General features: G+C 31.8%; 1 protein-coding gene across 2 annotated transcripts; it reads right to left on the minus strand.

Moving 5' to 3' along the window:
- Positions 1 to 212: 212 nt before the first annotated feature.
- Positions 213 to 5,962, minus strand: LOC122602892 (probable alkaline/neutral invertase D). 2 transcript variants are annotated; one of them, XM_043775504.1, is made up of 5 exons: positions 5,847 to 5,962; positions 4,320 to 4,757; positions 3,515 to 3,946; positions 1,778 to 2,336; positions 213 to 685 (listed from the first exon to the last, which is right to left on the minus strand). In XM_043775504.1, the coding sequence occupies exons 2-5, from the start codon at positions 4,752 to 4,754 to the stop codon at positions 396 to 398; spliced, it is 1,716 nt and encodes a 571-aa protein (XP_043631439.1). In that variant the 5' UTR covers positions 4,755 to 4,757; positions 5,847 to 5,962; the 3' UTR covers positions 213 to 395. The 2 variants fall into 2 exon arrangements, with proteins under 2 accessions (XP_043631439.1, XP_043631438.1); XM_043775503.1 differs by having other exon boundaries at positions 4,320 to 4,803.
- Between the last annotated feature and the right edge of the window lie 11,033 nt (positions 5,963 to 16,995).

Genomic DNA, 16,995 nt, shown 5'->3' on the forward strand with positions numbered 1-16,995 from the left:
AATAGAAATGACTCCCACGATTTAAAGTGGAAAATGAAATAAAAATGTAACTTATTCATATGGTATCATTGAATCTTTTACCCATTCATTCTACAAGCCATGTGTGAAAGGAAGCAAGACTAGGTTAAAGAACGTTCCATTTTCCGACAGAAACACTCTTTGGAAGACTATTATCCAATCAAACGTTATCAATGATTTATAAGTCTGACGCCTTTATGGAAAGAGTCTCGACATTTTACCTTTTTCATACCCACACACACCAATGTATACTCTTTGAGTTACAAAATCTCCAAGTACAAAACCATTATTCAAACTGAAACCCCAATTAATGCGTGTGCGTATAATACGAATATTAAAAACTGAAACGAGGAAAATAATAGTATATATTGAAGTAATTAACATGAAGCAGATCTTTTCATTTGAGGCTTCATCTGCTTGTCTTCTTCAAGTGATATCATACCTAAATGAGATGGATCTTCCAGCATCATTTTAGCCACCAAGTAACCTGCTATGGACCACGTCTGGTTCTTACGAGCTTGCTTTCCTATAAACCGTCCGAGTTTACCGTCATAATATTCAGGCCATTGGTCCATCAATAATCGGCTTTCTGCTAACTCAATGGCTCGCTTTGCGATCTGGGGTCGTCCTGCCTTGATACATGCGGCTGTGAGAAGCCATATGAGCACTGGGACAAGAAAAGAATAGAGTCAGCAAAATTACCGGCTGAAAAAACAATATTCAATGCCGCTTTTAACCATGCACTCAAAGGAAAAACCATTTAAAGTAGATACACTTGATAGACAAATTCAGTTTTTTCATTTTCTGCACTACAATACTGCTTGAAAATATCCAATTCAAGGTATAAACATGCGCACAGCATAAGACAGAAATGCAAAACATCAGTAAAAAATCTAGCTTTCGAAGTATGCAAGTTGAGCACATAATGACAATGAACAATGAAGCTATAGTCTCCAAGTAAAATGACCCAAAATAGAGGTGTTATGACTCATTTACTTATGAATAAGTCGAGTTGGATTATATTCACAGTTTAAAAGAAAACTGATCAAAAATTGCCCAAACATATGTTTCATGCATAAAATTATCTAATTATTATTTATTAAAAAAATCTACTATTATTAATATATAATATAAAATTGTAATCATGTTCGACACACGAACTTTTTATTAAACAAATATAAAGAATAAAAAATAGATGGCAAGTGTCCAGGCCAACTCCGCCCAATTTTAGCTGTAAAGAAACTACCCTTTTGGACCCGATAAGTTTGACCAGTAACAGAACCAGCCAGAGCCACATCAGCCTGTTGTGCCACATTCACATCTCACAAAAACTGTACAAGACAATACAGGTGCCAATATGTGCGAACTTCCACAAATTTGCACGTTATAAAATATTATTTCAACATTTGTAGCATTTGTGGTACAAAAACATTTGTATTTGATTGCATCTCTTGATATAAGTTTGTAATGAAATTGCATATCCTGGTCAGATATATTGGACATGACATTGTGCCAACATAAAATAGAAGTATCAATTCAGAGGTAGAAAGTTGTCGGGTCTGATAACGCTCTATGTCTGAACTCTGAAGTGTCGAAAGTCGTCCAGAGTGTATTTTTATAGCATAAAGCCTACTTAATTGCTTTATTTACTACTATTGTAAACTTGTAACGATATTGTATTTTATTTGTTACCAATTTCAACACACAAATTATTAAAAGAAGATATTTATAAATGGACAATATATAAGAGTGTTTTTACCTGGCCAAGATCCACCATTATGATAGCTCCAGCTAGTATTCTTCGGATCACACCCGGTCACAATTCTCCATTCGTGACTTTCCATCGCTGGATAACAAATCTTTAGTGGCATTTCACCAACAAGTTCTTGCCATCGTGATTCAATAAGATCCATTATAGCAGAACTCTGTTCTGGGGTCGCTAACGCAGACAATATAGCTACACAATTACCCAAGCAAAACCATCGGAAATCCATTTTGGCAGGACTCACGTTCCCAATAAAGTAACCTCCTCTGGTCGGCATGAACTCAAAAACCCAGTCGGGAAGTGAGTCGGGAATGACATTGAACTTGTTGACCGCGGTATGAGAGTATTCCTCTGTTTTGTAGCGGTATATGTCGTTTAGTTGCTTAATGTCAAGCCAAAAGTAACTTCTCATGTGAAAGCTTAGGGCGTGAAGCCGTTTGACTACTCTATCGATACATTCATAATTCTCAGAATCACGCTTTAGAAGAACCAAGGCACATCTTAGAGCCATAAAGAACAATGCTTGTATCTCAATCGGGTAGCCATAAACACCCTAAAGACAAGAAAGATATATCAAAATTGGCACTCAGTCAGGACATGCTAAACTTGCCTATATGCCAAATAGATAAACAGTAAATGTTTCAAACAAGGGAGTAATACACAAACCAACATACTTTGACAATAGTTGCAAATCAGCCATAGATACATGAGAATACCCATAATAAAGAAAGCCAACTCCTTGTCAAAACAAATGGAAATGTAAATGTCAAAGAGGTCATTGTTTTTGGAGTTTTTTTTGTATAAAATTGCAAGGTCAGCAAACAGCAAAAGGGTCACACAAGAAAGCTTACAAACTTTAAAAATTTTACAATTCTAAAAATACTGAAGCCTTATGTGTCAGTAACACTATCTCACGCGGGATCGTTCTCAGGAGGAAGTTAGTAAAAGATCGGTAGCTACTTTCAAGTGTAAAACCGTAGTGGTTTCAAGGGAAATGCAGGAGAATGGCCGGCTCAACTTTATTTATGGCCAAAAATAAAATAATTAATGAATTTTTATTCATACTTAAAGCGAATCTTACAAAGAATAGTGAAAACATATAATTTATAAATGAGATCTATAATCTACCGATTCAAATCTTATTTTATGTGAAACCAAAACCATTTTTCATTGTATATGAAAAGCAAGTAAAGCAACAAAAAAAGCAGGCCAGTTGAATACAAGAAACTTCTAAAGCTGGTAACTTTAAACTTAGAATAAAAAGAAAGCTAACCATTCCAAGAGCAATAAAACTTTTTAGTTAAATTGAACAAGTAATCAAAAATACAGGTGCCGAGACGGGCAGGTGGGTTGTTTGAATTATGGGTTCAGGTTAAAACATGTCACTTTGTCGTATGACTTGTAAACGGGTGGGGCGGGTTGCTCACAACCACTTCTTTGTTCAGTTTTTTTTTGTAGCCACTATAACTAAGTAAACTATTGAATTGTTAACTCTCTAAATACAGAAGATTTGAGAGTTTCTATCCATTATATAAACTTTCAGTGACTTTGAAACGGTTGACTGTCAGGACTAAATCAATGGGGCAAAATTGCCAACCTCTAGAAATTTTCTAAGAGCATAATGTGCAAAGTGCAAACAAGCAGATACTAGAGAAATGCATACATGAAAATTGATAAAAGCAAATTAACTATACAATTTTAAGAATCAAAAGATGAGTTAGTAATACTAACCATTCTGCGATCAATCATACAACAACCATCAGCACAAAGCAATGTAGGAAACGTATCAAACCCTTCAGAAAGGCACAAAGTCATAATTAGCCGAATACCCCGTTGGCATTCAGGCATTTCAGCTAGGGTGGTGTCCCCAGTTGACTTTGTATAGGCCCGAAGCAAAATAATCCACCAGAAACCCGAATCAACCGGAGCCACTCGACCAATAGCACTTTCACCGTAATCTGCTAATATGGTCTCCGTGTTCCTAACAGGGTCGTGGAGCACTTTAAAACTTGCCGGCATTACCCCTTCTCCTAATTTAAATTTGTCTACCTTTTTCTCACGTGATTGGAGGAAAACAGTTTTCAACAGAAAGTTCTTTACTATATCTGGCTCCCCGTTCATCAAGAAGGCCAATGCACTAGGCACAAAGTCCCTTACAAAAACCTGTGGGTAGAGAAAACAAAACAAAAGTCACAGATTTAAGACAACGAAGATTTGTTATAAAATTTGCGACAGGAACAAGTACATAAAACATGTTTGTATGAGTAAAGCAATCAGGAACATTCAGCATCAGAGAACAATTCAGGTGATATACTGATACTTAACCTGTTTGACTTGTTGCCATTTTAGATTAATTTAAATGTTTTGAGATCAAATGAACTCAAATCAAACTCATATTTGAATAACGGATAGAAAGAGACATAACTCAAAGTTACCATGAACAAACCATAATTTAAAATTATGCAAACACTCTGGTACATTAACAAAAAGAAAAAGAAGTAAAGAGACTTCACAAAAGAAGAGGAACAAAAGTCACCTGATCATAATTAAGTTCCTCTGAAGAATTATCAATTGCAGCAATAGTCCCAACAGGTTGACCACGAAAGTTGACCATTGATCGCCTCAATGCCTCCCAAGCCTCTCCTACAATAGGATGAGGCTCAAAGTAGTCACTTCGAGGAGTTCCTGTCCATCTGCCTGGTGAATACATGCCATCTAAATTAAAGCCACCACGTGACGAATTATCACTGACTCTGTAAAAATTATTACGTGGTGACATCGTAATCGAACACATATCACTAAATGATTTCTCATCACACGACCTCTTCCTCTCTATATTAAGAGGTCTCGGCCTTTCTAGTAATTTACATAGATCAGAGTCATCAATTTCAAACAAAGAAGGTATGATTCCTTCTTCCTCCTTTGGTTTCGTTGAGCCATTTGAAGGTCCATCTACCGTTGAGGGAGCCATTTTCTGAAAAATGTTTCGAGAAAGCTTCTGAGTTCAACCTTACAAATATCTGTAGTTAACATAAAACATCAGAAATATATAAACAAATTTAACAAAACATTAGTGAAACATATCTAAATAAAGTTAACTGTCATCATCTTAAATTTAAGACCGAACACAAAATACTTCTCCACTTAAATGAGCACAATTGGCAATCTGCAACTGCTAAGTGATCTTAAAAAAAAAAAAAGTCAACTTTGGTACACCATACACGAAGATTTATTGGTTTCAAAAGGATAAGTTTAGATGGCTCAAATTAGAATCATCAATAAAGAAAAATAGCTATCAAACACGTCTTTTTTAGGGGAAAAACATAAAGTAATATTAATAAGCTCTTGATCAACAAAAGCCGAAAGAGCACAAAAGAAATACATCGTCTCTATTTCTATAGATTATTACAACACCTCCATCCCTTTACCTTTAGGAAGCTGATTATCTAACTTTTCTGATTCCAAATTACAAAAAGGTTCAAATCAGCAGAAAAACCCTTAAAACCATAAACTATAGATTCCCATTAATCAGATGAAGAAAAATTTACTTGTATTTAAAAGGGTGTGCAAGATCTTACTTACAAAAGCAAAAAGCTTTAACACTTTTTAAATCACAATTTAATTAAAAAAAAAGTCAAAAAAGAAAATCTTCGAATTCAGATCTGGTCAAACATCACAACCCAATGTAAAATGTACAAATTAAGCAACAAAAATAATAATTAATTAGTCCTAACTAATTAAATTAACTTCCAACAACTAGATTAATTAACTTTATAAGCACCAAGATCATATCTTTATAGCAAAGTTCAGATTTTTATAGTGATACAAGCAATAATAAAAAATACCCAATTCAAGAAATCCAATTACTATATATGGTCTTAGTTCTTTTTCAAGTAATTTAACACTTAATAAAACAAACCCAACAAAGAAATACCATAAATCAAGTATCATAAATAATGCCTAAACTCTATATATTAAATCTTGAAAAACCAAACAAAATTATACAAAAAAAATAAGATATGAATTTATATATATATGAAAAAGGACATAATATATATCAAACCTTGGAAGTTTTGGTAAGATGAAGAAATTGATGAAAACTAGACAAGAGACATTGCAGAGATCATCATCAAACTCAGCAAAATAGAGAGATATCAAAAGAAAAGGTGTATATTTTTTTTTATTCAAAAAATGAAAGAAGATGACCTCCTACTGAACATGCCTATGTATATAGGTCACCAAACCATAAACTTGCAAGAATTGTCCTGTTTTTTTAATAGTTTTACACATTCAGTCCTTAAACAAAAGCAAAACAAGTTTAGTTAAAGTTTTTCAATTTTCTAACAAAATCAACTAGAAATGGCCCATTTGAGAATTAAAGTCAAATAAAGGTTATGTAATTAGAGACAAATGTTATTAGAGAAACGTGGAACAAAACAATAATATTTTTTTAATTATAATTTGGAAAGATAAATTTGTTAGTTTAAAGTCAAATAAAACATGTTTTTACACGGGTGAGAATTTGTTCAAGTTATCACAACTTGAGAAGTAGCAGTTAGGATCATTTTAACCTTTTTAGTTAAATCAAGTTTTAATAATCATCTTTGAATCCTAATACTTGTTGTAATTCAAAAGTCAAAATCATTCCAGCTTTACTCCCCAGTTGAGATAGATAGCTTGAAGGGATCTTTATCCTTGCTAAAAACTAACACTAATTTGTAAAAGTCATTTTCTAAAAATATTAATATATCTTTTTAAAAAGAAGATATATTTAAAAGTCCTTTAATATATATGTCAATGATAATGTATATATAATCACTTATGTTTGATGAAACTGCACTTATGAAGCTTTTTTAAGTAGTTTGAAAGTTAAGAACTTCATTAGTAATACTACCATCGTACTCGTGTAATGTGGTGATGGTCGTGATAGTGATGCTATGGTGGTAGGGGCGATTGTTAGTGGTGGAGGCGGCGGCGAGTAGTGTAGATAATTATTATAAATTAATTGATGTAAAGGGGTTAACATAGATATTTTAAAAGATAAAAGATTGATAGTGTCATTTAATCATTAATATTAAGGGGTAATATATATAAAAACTCTTAAAGGATGTTAAATAAAAATATTACATGTTTTTTAATACTTTTAAAAATAAAATGTTATTTTTTATAATATAATATAGACGTATGCAACTTAATACGCCAATAAGTTTATTGACAAAACAATTTATGTACAAGTTTAAACTACAAAGAAAAATGACTTGCCAAGATACATATAATTATTCCTCCTACTTTCTAAATGCACTATCCACACATTTTAGCACATCTGCACGTGTTTCACGTCATATGCATAAAGAATTATAATTATACTTTTATATATACAAAGACAACACTGTTAATACTAACGTTACTATCAAGAAATAATAAAACAGCCAGTTTTGCAAAATCAGCTAAAGTAAAAGGTCAATTTTGTTTATTTGCGATTTTGCGACTCACTGATGACCAAAAATATGCTGTGAAGGAGGATTTGAGTATTTGACGTTATATAGGCAGCGAAATGAATATAAATTAACCGGGCAAACCGGATAAGCCAGAAAAGTGACCGACACGTGTAATTATCTTGGAATATCCGGTGCAAGTGTTTGGAGTAATCTACGGTCAAATTGTCTTTTTTTAACCTCAGATTTGGAGTATCCGATACTTAATTTACACCTATTTTTTTTGTTTTTATGGATGACTATAATAACTTATCGATCCATCACAACTCTCGATTAATTACAACTCTTAATTTTTTAAAGTTGATCATCATTTTTAATTTTGACTTTAATTTATACTTTTTAATTTTTCATTATAAATTTACACTTTTTACCCAATATTTTTAATATATTAAATAAATAATAATTGTTAATATATATCTAATAAAATAATATTTAATATTTATCCAATAAAATAATAAATAATATATATCCAATTGAATAATAACTAATATATATCCAATAGTATGTTTTATCATAAAAACATAAAATTAATTAATTAAAAATAAATAAAATTTGATGTAAATATATTAACATTTTAAGAACAACTTCGATGAATATATTTGAAAAAAATATTTTAATATAAAACTTAAAGTGTTGATATATCGATCAATTTTATTGCTCAAAATAGTATATTATGTTTTAAATTATAATAAAAACATACAATATTGATAACGTCGTAAGCCCCGTGTATTAGACACGAGCCTAAAACAGTTAAACTAATGACTTATTGCCCAATCACATCACTCAATTTCGTCAAATTGATTCTCGCTTATATCATTATAATCCTAATGATCATTATTAATATTTCTAGCAAAAGTCTCACTAATTTACACTTTTTTGTTTTCCATCAATAATTTAGATTTTTTAAACCTAAATACTTAATTTATACTTTTTATAATATTTAGTCCCATCAACTTGAGAATATATTTTATAATATTTCATCAATTAATTAGTTTGTTTATTGACCAATTACAACTCTCGATTTTTCTTTAATTTTTCACAAGTATGTTTAATATAACATTATGAGTATAAGTGGTTTCAAAAAATTTTATAATATAGAAAATATTGCAACATTTGCCTTGTAGAGTGACTATGGGAAACAAATTATCAATATGTCTCATGTAATTATTTACAATTTGCAAAGTACAACACTTAAAATTGTATATCTTCAAAATTGTAAACTTTTATGACTTAAATAGTTAATTGTATGAATATCTGATAATATCGTAAGTCCCGTGTCCAGTGTTGGACACGGGTCTAAAATCTAATTACTATAATTATAATGCATATGGATAGTTGGATATTTTGATATAATTATATCGTAACAAAAAATTAAAGTTGTTCTTACATAAATATAGTAAATATATTATTTACCTTTTGAACATAAAAAGGGATACCTTAATTGGTAATGATAAGTTACAGAACTTGAACAAAATTCGGAAACCGTATTTTAGCTGATAAAAATGTATATATAATTGATAAAAATATTGCAAAGTTAGTAATTTAGATGTGCTTTTAATGGTATCTTTAAATTATTATTTATGTTGATGTTAAATAAAACAACTAATATCGTTAAAGGCAAGTACGAAAATTATGTTAAAGTTAATTATTAACTTGAAACCGATGTTTCTTATCAGTTTTAGTAGCAGAAGATGGTATAAGGGAACCGAAGTGCCGATAAGTGTCGATGAAAGGAACCGATGTAATAAACCGTCTACACTCTTGCCCTTAAGAGACATACTGGAGATACACAAACTTGCTATCAATCCCGAAAAACTAAACCGATCCCCTAGCCTACTCGGTACGTAGCTTACTCAGACACGCAGCCTACTCAAATACGCAACTTCTTCATATCACAAGATAAGGATGAAAGATTGTTCATATCACTTCCTAAATTAGAGGAAATCTCCACCAACAATAGGAGATTTGTTCTCATCTCATTTCCTCTCTTCCAAGTCATATTTGCACTATAAAAGGAGAATGAAGGGACAAGAAACGACATCACGGAAAAACCCTAACAATCTAAAACACACATCGATCGCTGTACAAGGGAGAGAACCTCCCAACAACAGGGAATCGCCATCAAATTAATCAACAACTCTCTTTCCACTTAACTTAATCGGTTGTACAAACAAAAACAATTCCAATTGGTCATCTTATCGTATTGTTGGATAATTTCGAATACTATGAATGAGTTCATGTTCACATAAAAGAACCCTTCACTTCGACATGCCAAAGAATAGAAAGAAACGAGCTATCTGATGTCGGTTAATCGTACGATTTTCCCCGACATCATGTGGCCTAATGGAACACTTTTAGTTTTTAGTTAATTGTTTCGTTGGTGTTTTTTAAACAATGTTGTTTGTACTATTTAGCATCTTGTTTTGTAACACCCCAAATATTTTTAAGGTAAAAGAAATTAACCCCTTTTTATAGTTTTGACATTAAATTAATTTCCTAGTATTTTATTTTTGGATATGGGGTTAATTTAGTTGGAACTTTAGCGGATAGCGGGTAAAATACCCACTAATTTGAGAAGTGGGTCGTGGCACCCATAGGAAGTGCCAGACATTTTCTTTTGAGTGTGAATCATACTTCTACTCTTAATTTCTTCTTCCCTTCATGCATTCCTTCTCTTATTCTTTCAAAATCAAAGAATAACTCATTCAAGAGCAAAGTCTTTAATCATCACCATCAAGTAATCTTTATTCAAGAATTCAAAAGCTAGGGTTTGTAGGTTGGTGGTGGTGGCCGAAATTTGAAGGAAAAAGGGAAAGAAATTGTGGCTTGAAAACCCTAATCTATTATCTTCTATTGTTGAGGTATTGATTTCCCCTAAATTTAGTTTCCTCTTTCTTTTGAAGTTAGGGTTCATGGATGAACCAAATTGGGAGGTTTTGCTAGAAATTGAATCATGATTAATTTTTTCCCAATTCTTTAGTTAACCTAGTTGTCATTGAGTTATATGATATGTTGTTTATGAAAATAATGAGTGTATGTGATAAATTTTAGTTCTTGAGAAAAGATGAATTTTGACTAGTTATGGAATTATTTATGAAAATGGTAGGTTGAACTACCTAGTGTGTTTGTTAAAGAAAATGAAACTCAATGACAAATGGGTTGGGTTTTGGGTCTAGGAAGGCTAGTGATTGAGTATGACTAGGTTGAGCTAGTCTTAGTTGTGAATGTAAGCTTATGCATTTTTACGATATGATCATAGGTTGAGGATTGCTTGTGCTTGTTCATTTAGCGTTATTATCTTTGTTGCGGAGGAGGTGAGTATATTTGCATACCCTTATGTTTACGTTGGGTCAATTACTATGAGATGTGAATGTTCCAAGCATGGTAATTGATTTGGCATGAAGCCCATGTGGGGCATTGTTTATGAGGCCTAAAAACCTCCGGGGCCTAAGAATCCCGATAGTTGATGTGATATGAGGCCTAAGAACCTCCAGGGCCTAAGAATCCCGATAGATATGATTGTTATGATTGTTTAGCTTATATGGATCCATATATGTATTGTTTGTGTGCAAGGTGAATATGTAAATGTGACATGACGATGCCATAGGTTACATGTGAAAGTCCTTGTACTATGTCCTCATTCGTATTCGTAAATGTATGCAAGTATATTCACTAAGCCTTTGCTTATATTTTAGTTGTTTACACTTTTATAGGTAGTTCCGGAAGAAGGAATTAGTGTTGTTGATTTGAAGAAAGTTGAATTAGAGCTTGAAGTAACTTTGGAAGTCTTGAAGGTATTTAGATCATTCTTGGATGAATGACGATATTTTGCGTAGATGCCTAGTTGTCCCCCTCCTTTGGCTCTTGGTACATTTTGGTTTTATGGTGATGTTTTGGTTGTAATTCTGCAAAAGTTCAGGTGTAAAGCTTTTGAAAAATTGTAATTTTGAATGTCGGGCAAAAATGGTGTCAAAATAGGTAAATGACCCGTTTGATGGTGCTCATGGGTTTTGAATCCAGTTGAGATGTAATTGTGTTGGAAATATATTTATGATGTTGTTAGAAACTTTCGGAATGTAGTATGTGAAGCTCATTGCGTCACATGAAGGTTTTAAGTTGGTTTGGTTGTCAAAATGGTGTTAGGGTTGCAGGTCAGGTCTCCCACTGCGGCGCAGTGGGGGTGGTTTTGCCCACTACGGCGCAGTGGGAATCCTCGGACAATTTTTGGTTTCCTCCCACTGCGGCGCAGTGGGGGTGTGTCAAGCCCACTGCGGCGCAGTGGGGCTTCATCCCTGTTCTTGCCGAGGCTTTCCACTGTGGCGCAGTGGGGTATAAAAAAAAAATCTTATATTTTCGGTTATCGAGTCTAGTCCTTTCATGTTTTAACTAGAAGGATATCCGCGCAATGTGGCGGCGATGACAAAAAAGGTTGCTATAACGGTGTTGGCGGTAACGGTATGGTTATTAATGTAAAAGTTATTGATGTAAAGATGTGATGTAGTTATTTTAAGGATTGAAAGATATATATTCTAAATAATTTCATTAAGGGTTAGGTGAAGGTTTTAAATTTATATTTAAAGGAAAGTAAGGTTATATATTTAATGGAAGAAGAAAATTTAACAAACCAATAATAGTAAGTGGAGTGGTAAGATGCTTGCTTTAAATATCATACTCCGTGTATATCCCTCGTTTGAGTCTTGCTTACAACAATAATTGATTTTCCTCGTTTGAGTCTTGCTTACACTTTTCAGTTTTATTGGTAATATATAATATAACTCACGTACGACAACAAAAAAGAAGCTACGATCAACTACAAAAGGTTTTTTCTTTTTATATATTTTGCACATAATTAATCATTATTATTATTAATTTTTAACATTGAATTCTTATGTTATTGTTATTATTATTTCTTTTAGTTTAGTTTGAGGTTCGTTATGACTTTTTCTTCAACAACAAAAAATATGACCATATTAGTTCATCTTGAAGATCTTAAGCCAACACATGTTAACCATCATTTATGACTCCGTATTGTGCATGTATGAACTGTTTCGGAGTGGAACAACCTGAAGAAAATCAAAACATTCGAGATGGTCTTTGTTGATGAATTGGTATGTATTTTTCAAATTATATAGTTTACACTTTTAGAATATAAGAAACTGTAAATTTTTTATTTAACTAAAGTTGAAAAAAAAGGGGTAAACTATAATCAATATTTATATGGAGTTAATTTTTCATATGTTTCTTCTTTAGTTTTCGTATTGATTAAGTTGTGATATATGACTTAACTAATCTAAATATTATATTAAATTTTATATTTGTAATCTATATTAACTCTTAAGATTTACGATTATATCTTTCTATAACCTTTTAGATATAAAGTCTAAATTTGCTATGAGTAGGTTTCTGATTACTTTAATATATTGACTTTGATTATTTTGATATCGTTTTGAAAGTAGCATACCGACTATGATTATTTTAAATATGTTTTGAAACCAGCTCATTAATGGTGTAATTTTTTAGTCGTTGTTATTATATCAGGGGAAAATGCTACATATTGAGATGGTGTTGAATGTTTTAGTATTATTATTTATCATGGTGACACAATTCATCATTTTAGTTTGTATATGACAGATATACTTCAGATCTTATGAAAAACATGATATCATTTTTAAATAATACCTTTAGATAAACCCTTTGATCTCCGAAACTTGTATGAGAATGCATCAAAAACATCACGAAGTGAAAACCGGTGACTTGGCCTTCGTTGATGAGATTTTTTCTTATATCTCGGGTTCCGTGATCGGCATAAGTTTTTTCAACTTTTTTCCTTTACTTGTCGTTAAAGTTTCGAGAGGGTTCTAGGTAAAATAAATTGTTAGCTATCTAGAATTTGTATTTGTAATTGTAACTTGAACCCTAGCACATTGCTAGTCGGTTATTTTATGGTTAATATATATATATATATATATATATATATATATATATATATATATAGTTTCCTTATTTTGAGAACTATTTTTTTTGTAAGAACCATGAGAACTCTTAAATTATATATTTGTTCACATGTTTTTTATTTTGTTCATTCACATGTGAAATGATATAAAAAATATATGTTCTAGATGAAACTTTTTTAAAAAAATCTTCAAATTAGCCTTTTATGAACTTGTGAATGAATATGTTCACGTTTTTTGTTCACATGTGACAAAGGACTATATATAAGGTTTTAAAAAAAATTTCTTCTACAACATATATTTTTATAACGTTTCACATGTGAATGAACAAAAAAAACATGTGTTCCAATATGAATTTTAAGAGTTCTCATGGTTCTTAAAAAAATAAGTTCTCAAAATAAGGGTCTCATTGAGCTTAGAGTGAGTTTAGTCTCACTTGACCAAGTTTTAAGCAAACAGAATTTCTTGGCCGATTAGCCGTACTCCAGAGGTCACTCACGTTGTAGCAAGTATTCGACATTTATCCAACTTTGAATTCCTATTTTTCATCACTTTGAATGCTTATACAACTTCAATAGGACACAAATGATCTGACGTTCATCTGACTAGTTTTGTTTTTTTGTTGAAAAGAAACTTGTTAAGTAAACTAAGAGCACGTTTGTTTATTCTAGTTTAAATTTAATTAATAATTCAATTATTGTTTTTACATAGATCAGAATTGCATATTACTATAATCGAAATCCGTCGAACTATCGATATTAATATTAATAATTTAATGTATAGTAACTAGATTACAACTCAAAGCTGTGTCACCTGCCTTATCAACTTATATTCATCTAAAATGAACACAATAAATTATTAATGTCTTGCTATTTTTGTTTTTGGGACGGACCCTCATAGCGGAAAACAAGTACAACAATTATTTTTGTGTCATTATTGGCTTGCAGCATTAATCATTTTTGGGTAAGGTACACGTTATTCAACTCATCTTTTTCTAATGTTCAAACTAATACCTAAATTTATAAGTTCTATGATATTAACATACATATTGTTAGTGGTAATTAAAACCATCCGTGATTCACTACACTGAAATCTTGATTTGCTGGTGTCAAATCAACACCGAGTTCGTATTCAAAAACTTTGTGCCTTTTCTTTATTTCTCTCTTAAATGAACCTATACATGCACACGAATATTTCTTTTTTTCTCTTAAACCTAGACTACATATGTAGATCGAAGGTTCGAAACGAATTCAAAAATCATGGCTTTGTTTACTCTCTTGATTTGTAATTATACTTTTATTTTTCTTTAACGCCTTGTGGTTAAGAAAAAAACAACATGGAACCATACCCTACATTGTGGATGTGGTAGGTGTGATGGACATGCCACACAAGCGTGTAAAATGCCATGTAATTAAATAAGTTGTCTTAAGTCTTTAAACGGTTTCGTATTCTATTTTCAAATCCTAATAATCCCTTTTTAACTACAATAAGTAATTTTAAAGTAGAACTCGTGTTGTATCCCACGACAAGATATATATGTGATTTTATTATATGTTTAACAATTGGATATATTATTTATAATTTAATAAATTATTTAGACTTATGTAAAAAATACACATTTAAAAGCCAAAAAGTTTTTTGTATAAAAAATTCAAAACCAAACCAAAAGCAACCCTTTTACCAAAAAAACAAAAATAAAACACCCAACTGGACATTTAATGCTTCTTATGTCTTTCAGCCAAATATTGTCGGGGTTTAAAACCTTTGAAAGACATATTGGAAAGTCCTTGCCAATGAGGTGAGACATGGAGGTTTTCTCTAGCATTTAGCTAGTTTCCTCCAGAACGTTAGTGAGACTTTCACCGTCAGTCATGCCCTCGGTTTGACTGTGCTAGTGACGTGGTCGATCTCTACCAGACGATGAAGAGACATGCCGCAGTGTCTAATCACCATTTCTGTTAAAAAAAAACAAGAGACCAAAACCAAAAACCAAACTTCGATGGTTTCTTGTTTTGAAAAATGTTCCGGTTCAGTTTGGTTAAACCCAACCAAATCATGATCACCCCAATAATACGAAGACCTTGGATCCATCTATACTACTATATAAAGTTAAAAAAAAAATTAGAAAACTAAAAGAACTAAATCACCATCCTATCCTTAATGAATTTATTTTATTTTTATATTTTTTTTGTTTTTGTAAAGTTAGTTTTGATTCAGACATGCTGGAGGCAATTTTAACCAGCAAATTGCTGGACCTCTAACCCTATCCTCATAGGAATTACCTTGAGATGAGAAACTCAAAACTCGAACCTGAGACCTTGAGAAAAACTCACCTCAGGGCCCACATAGTGGATTTAGAATATATCTCTGGCCGATCCACTTGATGAATTAACTTATATCTCTGACCAATCCACTTGTTGAATTAACTTACACCATTAATCCCTTATCTTCTAATATACATCTGCCATCTCCTTTGTTCTTATATCAATTATTTTTACATTAATTACCACGACAACTCACTGTCGGCACCATCACCACTCGCTGCCATAACCCTCGTCAGCAACACCACCAAACCGCCGTCACATCTACCATCGTCGTATTGTGTCGATACCATGCTATTACTAATTAAAGGCCACTTATTCCCGTTTTCTTTGTTTATTACATTAAAAAAGATCACGTGATATTGGGATCTAAAAAAAAAAAAACAATGATGACGTGATTATGTATTCTTTGTTCCAAACTTCCAATTGGTACCAAAGGGGCATGTTTCTGCTATTACCAACCTTAACTATGAACTCATAAATCTTCTGTTATATCAAAAGCATCTCCCCAAATCGTGTCTTACTTTGTTATCAAGTGTGCCTGCTTACCGATGAATTAAAGGAACAAAGTGCTTTGTGTATTAAAGACTTGGCCAAATGAAGAAATGCACCATTGTCATCTCACATTTGTACGTATATTTGAAACTGATAAGTTACCTTTGTTATTTTGTTATATAAAGGTCGGTTATTGTAAAACAAGTATTAAAGTAACATAAATATGACAAGATCTGGATTTTTAGATTATAGTTAAAATGATGCATGAAGATTCACAAAAAAATTGATGTACGATGATTTTCATGATGCATGGTGATTTTCAGTGAAGTGAAACCTATTGTAAACCTATTATTTTAGTTGTTTTATTTTAATAGTTATTTTATTTTAAATAACTATTCCATATAATACCCTTCTAAGATAGGTCTCAAAAAAGTTGGGATAAACTGGATGCTTCTTGACATGCTGCGCTGTTAACTTATTAAAAAAAATTAGTTGTAAGTATAATGTATATAAACACAAATTGAGTGCTATTCGATATTTACGTTCAATAAATTTCATTTCACATATTCGTTGAACACTACTTGAGCAGTTGGCTACCTTGTAGCAATTACTCGGCCTAAGCAAGGCGTATTTGTGAAATACTTTCATTGAAATTAATTTTTTGAACATAAATTTCAAAGTTATATTTGTGATATGTCCATAGTAAGGACTTAACCAGGACTTCAAGTTAGGAGAGGTTAACATGAACATCAATAATGACAACCAAAATCACAGTAACGAAAAAAAAAAAACGGAAGATGAAATGGAAGAGTTTTACACTTTTACTCTATCTCAAAAATTGTATTGTTAGATATATATAATTTGTTTTCCTTTAGCTGTTAAAGTTGAATAACTTTACTCAAGAGTGATGAGCCCATTGGGCCATATCATATTATTTTGGACTAAGCTAA

Source organism: Erigeron canadensis, chromosome 6 (genome assembly GCF_010389155.1).
Source record: "Erigeron canadensis isolate Cc75 chromosome 6, C_canadensis_v1, whole genome shotgun sequence".
NCBI classification, from domain to species: domain Eukaryota; kingdom Viridiplantae; phylum Streptophyta; class Magnoliopsida; order Asterales; family Asteraceae; genus Erigeron; species Erigeron canadensis.

Coding starts and splice junctions, on each gene's coding strand:
- LOC122602892 (XM_043775504.1), bottom strand. CDS start 4,754: ATGGCTCCCTCAACGGTAGATGGACCTTCAAATGGCTCAACGAAACCA. Junction 3,947..4,319: donor AGGAACTTAATTATGATCAG/GTGACTTTTGTT, acceptor CTCTACCCACAG/GTTTTTGTAAGGGACTTTGT. Junction 686..1,777: donor TAATGGTGGATCTTGGCCAG/GTAAAAACACTC, acceptor TTCTTGTCCCAG/TGCTCATATGGCTTCTCACA.